General features: G+C 44.5%; 1 protein-coding gene across 1 annotated transcript in view; it reads left to right on the forward strand.

Annotated features, from left to right (window-relative positions):
* The first annotated feature begins 1,119 nt into the window (after positions 1-1,119).
* ATNUG2 (GTP-binding family protein) overlaps positions 1,120-13,631 on the forward strand; it is a 79,829-nt gene continuing 67,317 nt past the window's right edge. Inside the window, exon 1 of the mRNA XM_086496451.1 lies at positions 1,120-1,378. Coding sequence (XP_086352577.1) covers positions 1,141-1,378 — 238 coding nt within the window. The 5' untranslated portion in view covers positions 1,120-1,140. The remainder of the gene's footprint in view (positions 1,379-13,631) is intronic.

Genomic DNA, 13,631 nt, shown 5'->3' on the forward strand with positions numbered 1-13,631 from the left:
CAAAGGTTGAAAGGAATTCATTTGGGGTATTTTTTCTTTAGCAATTGGAAAACAAGCCATGTGGTTGCTATAAAAGCAGAAGAGGATATGGATGGCTTTTATAAAATGGAAAACCGCCAAGATGAGAGTTACTTCTTCGTAAGAAGACATGGGCCCGGAGAGGAAAAAATGATTACGAGCCATCCCTATCTTTGGAGAGAAAAAAATGCCATACAGGCTGGAGATTGAACTCACAACACGTGGCCATCACCTTGCCACCACAGTAATTCTCACGAGTTGATATGGAAAGGGCAACTATAACATATGAAGTAAAGGTCGGGTTTTATCTTTCCTGTGATTATATACATGGTTCATATCATGTTCACACATAGTTGACATGCTATTCACACACTGTGTGTAGCTAATGTCAAGATTACATTGTGATAAAAAACAAGATCACATTATAATCATATCCTTGTAGTGAACAACCGTGATTCAATGGCGTAAATGAACGTTGGTTGTGCCTTTTGACATGGACCATTGATCCCCTTTGGGGAGTTGTGTGTCATTTAGTCCTGAGGCATGTGATGCTCTTACTTGAAAGGACTCTGTGACAAAGTGAAATATCAAAGAAAATTTGAGTGTGTGTCAAATGTATTTGACTGTCAAAACCATGCCTAACTTCCTTCTTCACCAAGGCTTGTTTTTAGTGAGCCAAAAATAAGCAAAACTGCAATCAAAACATTGCCCAAGAACTCTTGTCAAATCTATCGGCTACCAAATTTTTTAAAGTTTCCAGCACAATCTATTTAGACTACATACATTGAAAATGTGCAGATCCTAAGCACAAGATCGTCTTCGTCTAGCTGGTTGAGGGTATTGCTTCCAAATTACGTGGTGGTGAGATCAACACCTATCCACATTTTCTGCTGAAACGGTCGTGGACATTCCCTGTTCCGAGGGGTCGAGGGAACCCATGAAGATGGCGGGTCCGGACGCCGCTCCTGTTTTTCTCCTCCAATTAAGTTTTGCCTTGGCTACACTTGCCCCTCTACCGTTATGTGGCCTAACTCCCTTCTTCAAGAGCCAAAAATAATGCATTTAGCATAACTGCAATCAAAATACCAACCTAGAAGTGTTTTTGAGTCCTTTTCCTGCGAGATGGGTAAGCACAGGAGCAAGGCGCCTGCAGCTAAGGGGAAGCCCAAGCATTCACTGGATGACCAGAGGCGCGATGGCAAGAAGAAGAGCGAGAGCTTGCGAAGCTCCTCAACTGTGCGCCGCCTTAGCATGTACAAGTCTAGGCCGGTGCGCAACAGCGAGGGCCGCATTCTCCATCATGACCTTCAGTCGCGTGATTTGCCCTCCACTCGTATACAGCCAGACCGCCGGTGGTTTGGTGAGAGAGAGAGAGAGAGAGAGAGAGAGAGAGAGAGAGAGAGAGAGAGAGAGAGAGAGAGAGATTAATTATCGATTTTAAGAATGGTCATTGGTAAGGATGCAGATTTATTTGAAAGAATGATAAGTAATTCAGTGTTACGTAATGTGATGGGTCTTGTTTGCTCAATCAACGTGTTAAGAGCATCACAGCTCTCTCACAGTCGCAGAATATCTCAGTCAAGGACTGATTAGAGGAGAGATAATTGCTCAGTGAGTTGGCTTAAGCATTGGAAGAACTAATTCAACTTATTAGAATGCTCACATATAAGCTTCATGGCAAATTTGGGCATCTGTATAATATTGGTGCCAATTTGGTGGACCAATTTTAGCCAAGCTTTTGTTGTCTCACTACAACAATTGATCAGCAAGGACTGAATGGGCTGTTAAGAATAAGTTCTGGAAGAAGAGGACATGAGAAGAGATGGGAATGATGAAGTTGCCTTGATCGGCAAGATATCAATTTGTCGGTGGCAAGTTCTATGTATTTGAAATGTTTTTGAATTTTATCTTATTTTAGTAAGTTTGATAATTTGTCTCTCATGTAGATTGATGGATCTAAATAACTACCTCTACATCTTGAGTGAGAAGGGGACTACTTGGGAGGACTTTTCCTTGGGAGAGGACCTTGTGGAATTTGTCCATGTATCTCGGTTTTTGAGATGAGCTCATTCCTTGTGGCAAGTCCTGGTCATGGCTTCCCGACCTTTAACCAAGCTTCCTAAACAGTAAGACCCATGTTGTCAATCCCTTGCCATCTCGTTAGGTACTCCTATTAATATCATTTGTGTATATACGCATATGGGGCCCTAGATGTAAAACTTACCACCCACTTGTCAGGCAGGCCGTCCCTCTTACGAGAGTGACTCTTTGATTAGTCATTATGGGCACCCTTGCTTTTTATAGTGCGGTTTTTTTGATGTCTTGTGCTACCCTGAACTGGAAACCTTGAATCCTGTACCCTTGACTTGAAAGCTCTAAACCAAGCCTATGTGTAGAGGCAATGTAGTTATGTGGGGAGCTTGGCCGCTCTTTAAATTGTGTTTGGAATGTTTATGATGGTACTGTTGCCTTTATTTCTAAACCCTAATTCATTAAACCGTAACCTTCGTCTAGAGGCAATATATATGGAAGCAGGTACCTTGGCTCCCCTTTACATTATACTAGTGTTATGGTACAATTGCTGTAGGCCTTTGGCGCTTGTGACACATATAGACATAGGCTCTCTCTCGCTCCTTCCCCTTTTGTCACGTGCACACCTAACCCTATGTGCATGTGGACAAGCTACTTCATGACAAGGGTTCAGTTCGGCTTAGGAAGTGTTTTGGCACCTTTGTGAGTCTGTTCGCAAGCCGTGCATGTCTAGACACTTCGATGCATATCCTCTGGTTGCACACAACATGATCATCAGATTACAGTCAATAGCCATCATGAGCATTTAACAGTACACAAAACCTATTTTTCCTATTTTAGCCATTTTTTACTTATTATTAATAAGTGACTTTGTTGTGAAACTGGGTAGGGCAATTTGGCCAAGTCAATATATAAGGAAACCTAGCGCTAGCACTCTCTGGCAGAAGAGATAACAGTGACCAAGTGTTTGACATTGCACCTTCTCAACAAGACCCCCCGGGCAGGCAACCTAGTGTTTTCAGCCACCAAAGATCAACCAACGTTTTTCATCAAGTGCAGATTAGCCCTAGCGTTTTTGCAATTGCAGATCAGCCTGACGATAGCAGTTCCACAGCAGATTGTGTAGCGTTCTTCAACATCAGCCCTAGTGTTTTTGGGATAGCAACTAGCCTAGTGTTTTTGCAGTTCCTTGGCGACAGGAGCACCATAGCATCAACGTTTTGCATTTTCAGCAATCAGTCTCCGTACCGCTCTATACACATTTGCAAGCTAAAGAAGAACCTCAAGAACCCAAGAATCGAAGAACCACAAGAACCCAAGTTCCTCGTGAACTTAAGAACCCAAGACTTCAGTGTATGGTCATCACCCGAAGCGGAATGGATACTTCGCATGGAGGTGGCGAAGAAGAATTTTCCCCACCAGGAGGTTTTTCTAGATCCTCCCCCCTCCCCATCTACGCCAAGGATTGCACCAAATCCTATGGAGGCTTTGGTCAAGACGATGATGGACATGATGTTGCAACAAGAAGCGCAACGTGCCACCTTGGAGCGCGAGCGCGAAGAAAGAAAGGCAGAATTGGATCGCGAGCGCAAAGAAAGAAAGGTGGGATTGGAATGCGAGGGCGAAGAAAGATGGTTAGCCTTGGAGCGTGAGCGTGAGCAAGCGCGTTTGGCGGCCGAAGCGAACTGGGTAGCCTTGGAGCGTGAGCGTGAGCAAGCGCGCTTGGTGGCTGAAGAAAGAAAGACAGCTATTGAGCTTGAACGTGAGCAAACACGCAAAGCCCAACGAGTAGCGGCCAAAGACAGACAAGCGGTCTTGGAGTTAGAGCGTGAGGTGCAGAGAGACCAACGCATGCAAGAGTTGGTCCTACAGGTACTCACCTCGAAACCTGACCCCGTCAAAGATGTTGGTAGTTCATCAAGTAGCAGAGACTCGAACCTCAACAACCTTGTCATAGAGAAGATTACGTTCAATAAGTATGACGGTAAGATGGATGCTAGTGTTATTCATTCTTGGTTGCATCAATTTAATGCTTATTTTGCGACAACTAAGAAAACAGGGAATAGCAAGGTTTTAACGGCAGCCATGTACCTTGTTGGTGATGCCATTAATTGGTATCATGCATGGTAAGAGGCACAATTGACTGCGCACCTAGAGGAAGCCGACGAAGACGTGCCCCTCTCCTTCAATTGGGCCGACTTCCAAGACAAGCTCAAGGTGCGGTTTATGCCACCCCAGTACCTAGCACGATTGAAGGACGATTGGCGCGGTCTCGAGCAAAATGGTATGCCAGTTATGTCTTTCTCTAATCGTGTTGCAACTTGGTACCGAATTACGCAAATCGGATGATGAGCGCAAAGAGGCATTCCTTTATGGATTGGATGAGTATATCAAGTATGATGTCGAAGTACTCGATCCAATCGATCTCGACAAGGCGGTAGTGATTGCTCTCGGACAGGAGATGAAGCACAATAAGGGAAAGCCGAAGGAGAAGAAGTCTTCTCAAAGTACCTCTCAAACTTCTCAGAACCCTCAGAATGGTAAGAATGGTAAGATTGGTAACTCTTCCAACCAATTTTGATCTAGTCTCTCAGAAAAGATCTCACAAAATGAATCTAAGGGTAAAGCAAACACAATTGCTAAACCTAAGCTCACTCCATATGAAAAGGCAGAACAAGGAATTTTAGGAGGATGTATACATCATGTCGGAAGAAGAAAGCAGATGTTATCATTGTCACATCAAGGGTCACATAAAAAGAACATGCCCTAAGATTGAATGTAGCGAATCTAACAAACCCATAGAACCCACATCCTCTGTTAATGCCATAAATGAGAACATGAGTGTGTCCCAAGTTTCTCATGATCCTCCCATTGATGAGTCTCTCATGAAGTGTTATGGTCATGTGAATGGTCAACACATGGTGGTCTTGTGTCACGTGACACATCCAACCCTATGTGTCCGTGGACAAGCTACTTCATGACAAGGGTTTCGTCAGTCCAGTCAGTCTAGATTAGCAATTGTTCTTTCACTTTTGTGAGTGTTCGCAGACCGTGCATGCCCAGACACTTAGTGTACATGCATATCCTCTGGTTGCACACAGCATGATCATAAGCATTTCCATCAGAATCCTTCAGGGGAATTTTCCAGTGCATTTAACCTATTTTCCCTATTTTTGACATTTTTCACTTATTATTTTAAGTGACTTTTGTTGGGAACTGAATAGGGCAAATTTGGCAGAAGAGCAAGGAGAACACAGGCCAAAGGCAGCAGGTTCCCCTTCTCTCTCTCAAGCAAGACTTCCCCCCTTGGTAGTTTTTATCCTCCAAGCAAACGACCACCCCTCTGCTGGCGTTTTTCAGCAATAGCATCATCGCCAAGACCTCCCACACTTTGGCGTTTTCAGCAAGCCATTATCGCCAGAAGTCCAGCACCCTAGCGTTTTCCAGAAGTGGCCTCATCGCCCCCTTTTCTTGGCGTTTTCAGCAGCACCATAGCATCAGCAAATTCAGCGATTAAGCATCAGAATTTCAGCGTTTAAGAACCAGCCAAATCAGCGTTTTTGGAGGACTTCAAAGGCCCGCAAATCTGCGTTTTTTAGGGCAGCCAAAGGCACGGAAATCTGCAGCAAACCAGCGTTTTACTCGCTTCAGCACTTGCGTTTTTGCAGCAGCAGATTTCAGCCCATTGGCGTTTTTGGACAGCAAAGCAAGTGCATCAGTTTTCAGCCATAGAGTCGGTCTCGTCATCCCCGTCGTCGACATCGACATAGCCCTAGACTTGCATCAGTTCTCATTCATTCACTTTGTTTGTGTTCATCGCACTCTCTCATTAAGAACGAAAGGCTCTCCCTTCCATAAGGACAAAAGAAACCTTGAGCACAGTTCGGAGCACTCATCTTGAGCAAAGTTTAAACATTCATTCCGCTGCACCTTACATTGATATCAGAGCTTTGACAGTGTTTTGTATCACTCAAGGAAAGAACCACATAATTTTTTTTGCTTGTTGCGATCGCACGAACCCAAGTTCGCTTGGGCGTGTCGATTCCTAATCGTGTTTTTGAAGAGTGACAAGAATCCCAGGAATGAAGGGCTTGTCCAGCCTCCCCTTGTGCCTCTTTTCACTCATTGAGAGCGGACCGTGCACTTAGCGGCCGGCCAATTGACGTGAGGTGAGAAAAAGAAACCTTGGTGTGAGCGCAAGGCTGCCAAGGGGGTGCGCCCGCGAAAAAGAGCAGAACTCGGGTGAAGAGAAGATCCTTCTCTAACACAGATTGCAAGCAAAAGAAGAACCTCAAGAACCCAAGACCCACAAGAACCCAAGTTCCTCGTGAACTTAAGAACCCACAACTTCAGTGCATGGTCATCACCCGAAGCGGAATGGATACCGGGCATGAGAGTGATGGGCAAGAAAGTAGTGAAGAAGAATTTCAGCAACAGGGAGATTTTCTTGACCCTCCCCCTTCGCCATCTACGCGAGGAATTGCACCAAACCTCATGGAGGCTTTGGTTAAGTCGATGATGGACATGATGGCAAAGCAAGAGGTTACTCGCATTGCCCCAAAAGCTAGCGCTAACTCTTGCCAGTGCAAATGAGGGAATTTCATACGGTTGCCACATCATCAACCAGCGCAAAACACGAAGCGTCTGCACAATTGCCACATCAGCGCTCTCTCTCTCTCTCTCTCTCTCTCTCTCTCTCTCTAGTTCTCTAGTGTCACTAGAGCCCCATGGGACAGGACCCTAAAAGTTGGAACAACTTTATAACTTTTAAATGTCGTCAACTTCGGACATGCCACCTCATCATTTTGTGACATAGACTTTGTTGATTTTCTAAGGGATGTCTCGATCTACTAAATCTCGTCATGATCTGATTCATATCCTTTCTCACATTTCTTGCAGACTTGCCGATGACCATCGCCACTAGATAGTACGCTCACACTACGTGCATTCCACAAATCAATTACTTTCTCACAGTGAACACTCATATGCAACAATCAATTTGTTACAGGCTTGGATTCTCCAAGCGAGATATCAATAGCAAGATACGAATAGAAACTACAAATAACTAAGTTGAACTTGAACGGGGGGTGAGGGTTGGGGGGGGAGACAGAATGTGGGAGTTCTGTCCCCAGATGCACTGGCCCCAAAGACTGCTGCCTCTTCGGGTATTTTTTTATTGATTGCCGATCAAAAAGGTACAACTCCTCGAGGGTCCAGCTCTCCAAGACTCTACGTCTAGATGCTCTCCAGAGTGGTTCCCAAAGGACTCTTATAAACTGTGCAAGGGTTGCCCAAAAGCAGAGCCCCAAAAGCAGAGCCCCAAAAGCATCAAATCTAAAAGCAAAGCATTTGTCCCTAAACACGGTGTTAAATAAGCCGAGGGCCTTCCATACAGGCCATGTCCACAGTCAACGCGTTTTGTGGGCAAGCATGCCACGTCGTTAGTGCGCAATTTTCGGAATCTATCGAGGTGCTACATCAACAACAGATTTGCAGTTCTTTGTTTTTGGGTTAGGGCCCCTCCGCCAAGCTCTTCAAGTTGGTCTGGGTGTAGAGTTTTTAAACCTCTTAACCCCCAGGCCCCTTGTCTTGCCACGTCACAAACTTGTGACATACCCCTCTCATGAAAGGATTGTAATCGCCCTCGAGTATGCCTGCAAAAAAGACACAAGACAAAAACAAACGGCCCTGGTTAGGTTTGGATAGCTTTGTGAAAGCTTGTGCTAAGTGGTCGGATCGTCTACCTTAATTTGAATAAAGGAATACCGAAAGGGGCGCCAGTCTTTGAGGCCTACAGGGTGTCGGTCTCGTGTGCGCAGTGACATTCTAGTCGCTGGACGCAACTGTGTTCTTTTCCCTTCTCAGTGCTCTGTGTAAAGTTAACAGATAATTGAAATAGTACCGCCCTCTACGTTGTATAGGCCGGTTATATGGTTCCATCGACGGGATAGTCACTTTTTCTTCAAAAAGTGCAGCGTGGATTGTTGTGGGTGAAAGCAACATAGAGCTTGTCGGTATGGCAGAGAAGAGAGACCAAGTACCTGAAGAGGGATCTTCTTCCTCACATGGCACAGAGAAAATTTCTTCAACTCTTCAAGAAGAGGAGAGGTTGTTTAGAACTCAACTGCGTTGCTGCATGAACATGTTTCAGCAATTGGCTAACAACCCAAGGATGCAAGAGTTCTTACAGGTCTCGACACAGGGTTTTCAGCCTCCTACACAAGGCATGACTGAGCCGTTGCAGGAAAAGGAGATTTCCAATGCGCAGAGGACTCATGATGCTCGAGGGAAAGCCCATGTGATTGAGCACCTAGCGGTGTCCAATGATCCAAAGCAACTTGCTTTAGCTGGACAGGAACCGTTTGTGAATGGTCAAGGGAGTAATGAACACACTATGCGTCAGACCCTTCCATTACCTATTACTTATCCTGGTTATTTTGGAGGTGGTTCGGTGTTTCAAGCTATGGCTGGACCTTCCACAGGTTATATGCCAGGGAATGTGTTCGGGACAATGCAAACAGGCATGGGTAACCCTATGTACGCGAACATGGGTGTCCAACCAGGTTTTCAGGGTGCCTATGGCCAGTTTCGAGTGCCTGGAACACAATTTGGTATGGCTGATTTTTCGCAGCCATACGTACTAAATGCAGATACGACAGGGAAAACAGTTGATGCGAGTGCTGGAATGAACAATCATGGAGCACCACCGTTACAGGCTCCTGTTTATGATAATATGGCTCCTTTGAGTTAGCCTAAGGATTACAAGGAAGGTGGGAAGGAAGTGAAGTGTGAAACTTTTAGAGGAACTGAGGACCAATTGAATGCTTTGACCTTCATACAGCAGCTCGATGCAACTTATGTTGGAGGAAACTTCACGGAATCTTCAAAGATACGCAAGGCTACCACTTTCTTGAAAGGGAATGCGCTTCAATGGTGGAGCGCATTGTTGAACCGGGGTCAAGCCCCAACAACGTGGGTCCAATTCAAACAGCTTTTTGCGCTTGCATGGTTGACAAACACTTTTGAAGTGGATGTGATGACAGAATGATACGAGTTGAATGCTAAACTGTGTGCGAATCTGGAAGAGTACAATAAACAATTTTGGGCCTCACTGTTGCCAGTCACCTCTTAGAGGTTTGTGCCATTGTCAGAACAGATTGAGAAGTACTGTTGCGGATTGCCCAAGAAAATCAGAGACTACTGCACAAAGACTACTGTCATGAATATGTTTCAGTTGATAGAGAATGCAAGAGTGGCCAGCAATCTGTCGAAGGGAGATTCTGATGGATTTAATAACCACAAGAAAGGGTCCCGGGGCAAACAGTTTTCAGCCAAGGGCAATGTTAGCAAAGCCTTCTGAGCCTCCCACAAAGAAGCCCTCCACTGAAGAAGCTGATATGTCCAAGAAGCAGTCTAAATCTTCTTCGGGACGAGGACAAGGACAAAAAAGGCATTTTTCTTGGCAAAACTTTTGAAGAAAGGAAAGCTCTTAGAGAGGCCAAGAAATGCTATATTTGTGAACAGGAAGGACATTTTGCAAATGAATGCCCACAGAAGAAGTCACAGAATAAAGATGACAAGTCAGACCATAAAGGGAAGAAGCCAAAGCCAAGTGCACGACTTGTTCTAGATTTGGTTGGAGACCAGCCAAACACAGATGCCACGGAGCTGTGCAGAGCTTGGGGCAAAGTTAGAGACCAGACAGTGCTGGTTTTCTTTGATCCAGGAGCCCGTGCAAATTTCATATCACCAGAATTGGCATCAAAGTTGGGCATTCGTGCAGAGGAGATGGGTATGACAGGGGAAGTAGGTTTGGCATGCCCAGGTCATTCAGAGGCCGTTACTCCCATTTTGGGAAAGGTTCGTCTGCACATTCAGAGCTATGTGGATGCGGAAGAATTTCATATTATGCCACTTGAGGGCTGTGATGTGTTACTGGGTATCCCATGGTGTTACAGGTTGCATGTTATGGTGGATACTTACAACAAAAAGATTACCCTTGTACATAGAGGAAAGACTCATGTCCTTGATGGGAGTTACCTCCTGAGAGACCTGAGGATCATACTATAGATCTTGTGTCAGGTTCTAGTCCACCGAATAGACCACCATACAGGGTTAATGCAGCCCAGCAGAAAGAGATTATGAGTCAGGTCAACGAGCTTTTAGAAAAGGGGCTGATTCAGCCCAGTTCATCCCCTTTTTGTTCGCCTGTACTCTTAGTGCAGAAGAAGGATGGTTCATGGCGCATGTGCATTGACTATCGTGCCTTGAATAAGAATACCATCAAGAACAGGTTCCCCATACCGAGGATATATGACATTCTTGATCGGCTTGAGGGAGCGTCAATGTTTACAAGGATAGACCTAAAGAGTGGTTACCAGCAGATACGCATTAGGCCAGAAGATGTCCATAAGACTGCGTTTAGGACAACATTTGGTCTCTATGAGTTTCTTGTCATGCCATTTGGTCTCACAAATGCTCCTGCCACGTTTAATAGAATGATGACATAATTTTTAGACCACATAGAAACTTCATGGGTACCTTCTTTGATGACATGATTGTTTACTCGAAGTCTGAAGAGGAGCATAGGGATCACTTGATTTCAGTTTTCAATGAGTTACGTAAGAACAGGCTACTCGTTAATGTGAAGAAAAGTGAATTCTTTTTGCAAGACAATTCACTTCCTTGGGCACATTGTTTCAAAGGATGGGGTACACATGGATCCCGCCAAAGTGGAAGCAATTAGGTCATGGCCAGACTTGAAGTCCGTACATGACATTCGAAGCTTTCTAGGCTTATGTTCCTACTACAGGAGGTTCATCCAAAATTTTATTGAGATTGCTTCTCCACTCCATGCACTGCAAGGAAAAGGAGTTACTTTCAAGTGTACAGCCAAAGAAATTTTAGCGTTCAAACACTTGAAAGAGAAGCTGAGTTCAGATCCGGTAATCATTTTGCCAGATCTTTCGAAACCTTTTGTGGTTCACTGTGATGCGTGTGGCCATAGTCTTGGTGCAGTTTTAATGCAGAATGGCCGAGTAGTCGCATATGAGAGCAGAATTCTTTTGAAGACTGAAAGGAACTTGCAAGTCTATGAGAAAGAATTGCTGGCAGTAATTCATGCTCTCACTAGTTGGAAACACTATCTGCTAGGGGCTGATTTTGTTGTCCAAACGGATCATCAAACCTTGCGATATTTTCTCACACAGACGAAGTTGTCTGAGAAGCACATGCGATGGGCAAACATCTTGTCAATGTTCCATTTTCAGATTGTGCATGTGCAAGGCAAAAAGAACTTGGTGGCTGATGCGTTGTCACGAAAGCCCCAAATTTCAGCAGTGATATGCTGAAGATTCTTTTGCAAGGATTTATGACCAGCTTGTTGATGGGCAACATCATGAGCACTATATGCTTAAGAATGACTTTCTCATGATGCATGGAAAGTTATGGGTTACTAAACAGTTACGGCCAAAGATTTTGATGGAAAGTCACGCTCCACCTTATGCTGGATATCGTGGAATTGATGCGACAGTGAAAGGGGTTGAGGCATTCTTCTATTGGCCAACTTTGCGTCAAGATGTTGATACGTTTGTAAGATCATGCTTAGTTTGCCAAAAAGTCAAATTTGACAGGCAAAAGCAATCGAGATTGTTGCAGCCATTGCCGATCCCAGATAGGCCATGGGAAAGCATAGCAATGGACTTTATCTTTGATCTTCCAAGAACGCAAACAGGCAATGATGGGATTTGGACTATCATTTGTAGGTTCAGTAAGCAAGCCCATTTCATTCCTGTGAGGAAGAAGATAAAGCCAGAACACATGGTCAAGATATTCACGAGCAATATCTTTAAATATCACGGGATGCCTCAATCAATTGTCAGTGACAGGGATCCACGTATGACGAGTCTTTTTTGGAAGGCATTGTTTGAGAACATGGGCACTACGCTGAAGTTCTCTTCTTCGTTTCATCTGCAAACTGATGGACAGTCAGAAGAGGCAAATTCTACTATCTTGGACCTGCTCAAATGTTATGTGTCAGAGCACAAGGCAACTTGGAAACACCATCTTCCATTGGTGGAATATGCTTACAATAACACTGTACATACGTCAACAAGTAAGGCACCATTTGAGATAGTGGAAGGAGGGAAGAAAGTCCCGCCCATTTTTCGCAGACTAAGGACAAGATTTTTGAGGCAGACAAGTATGTGCAAGATATGGATGAAACATATAGGAAGATAAATATTGCTCTTGAGAAGACTCAGGCTAAGCAAAAGAAAGCTGCTGATCGTCACCGTCGTGAACTTGTATTTTCACTTGGTGATTGGGTGCTTTTGCGCTTTGAAAAAGCCAGGTTAAGGAAAAGGAAAGGCAAGGAACGTTTGTTTCCTAAGCTCATTATGCGATATTATGGTCCTTTTCAGATTTCAGAAAAGATTAGCGATGTGGCTTACAGGTTGAAGCTACCAGAAGGCTGGAAAATACATAATGCTTTTCATATCAGCCTTCTAAGACCCTTTGTTGGTGATGTGCCAGAGAATATGCTTGATGAGGAACAACCTGAAGTGGAAGAATTGGATGAAATCCTTGTTCCTGAACAAATATTGGCACATAAAGAAAGAAAGGTTAGAGGAAAGGTTGCAAGACGCAATTCAAGAACTATGCATCGTTAGATGCCAAATGCATGGAAGAGTCTGAATTGGTTGATTCACCTCAGCTATTGCAATTGTATCTTGAAGCCTTTCAGATGGAACCCACAATGACTTGATGTACCCTTTTTGGAGCAAGGCAAGAGCATGGTTCGTGATGCTCAAGAGAGTAGTTAAGCAATTGTATCTACTCTTTCCATACGGAATTTAGCTAGAGAAGTTTGTGCTCGAGCGTACATTAGAAGACTTCTATGCTTGATATATGTGTTGTAGCCAGGTTGGTGGGATTGTTTGATGGTCCAACGCTACATTTTTGGAAGCATGTATATCTTGGATTCCCATCATAGAATATATGTGATATCAGGAGATATCCACATGTATTATTGCCATGCAAGTGAGGTCGCTTGTAGTATTTCAAGGGTGGGGTGTGTCACCAGGAGGTGTATTTTTCCTGTTGCCTTTCGTAAATAAGTACTAGATATTTTAATTTATTTTTATTTCTACTTGCTTTCCCCGGAACCCTTGAAAAGGTGCAAGTAGACATTGCATGGCCAGTGTGAAACGGCTGTGGCTGAATAGGTTTCTCACATCGGGAGTTTGAGTCGTTCAGTCTGGGATTGGTCGGGCCAATTAGCACTGAATTCTGATGGGTATGGAAGCCTGTGTGCGCCAAATGAAGTCTGGGCCACTCGGAAAGTCACTTACAACTTTATAAGTCAGTGGGAACTAGGGAATTAACTCAAAGGGGCAAACTGGACACTTGGCAGGAGGAGAGCAGCCTGCAGGACACCATAGCAAGAGGAGGCGATACAATAGGGACAGACTCGCCCTTCAATTTCACATCAAGTACAATGTTTCGGCGCCCGATAATCGACCACGGCGTCGTTCTTATGGTACCAAGGGACTCCCAGAGGACATCACAACCTTCCAAGGTCA

This window comes from Adiantum capillus-veneris, chromosome 23 (genome assembly GCF_014529385.1).
Source record: "Adiantum capillus-veneris isolate H3 chromosome 23, ASM1452938v2, whole genome shotgun sequence".
Classification (NCBI taxonomy): Eukaryota; Viridiplantae; Streptophyta; class Polypodiopsida; order Polypodiales; family Pteridaceae; genus Adiantum; species Adiantum capillus-veneris.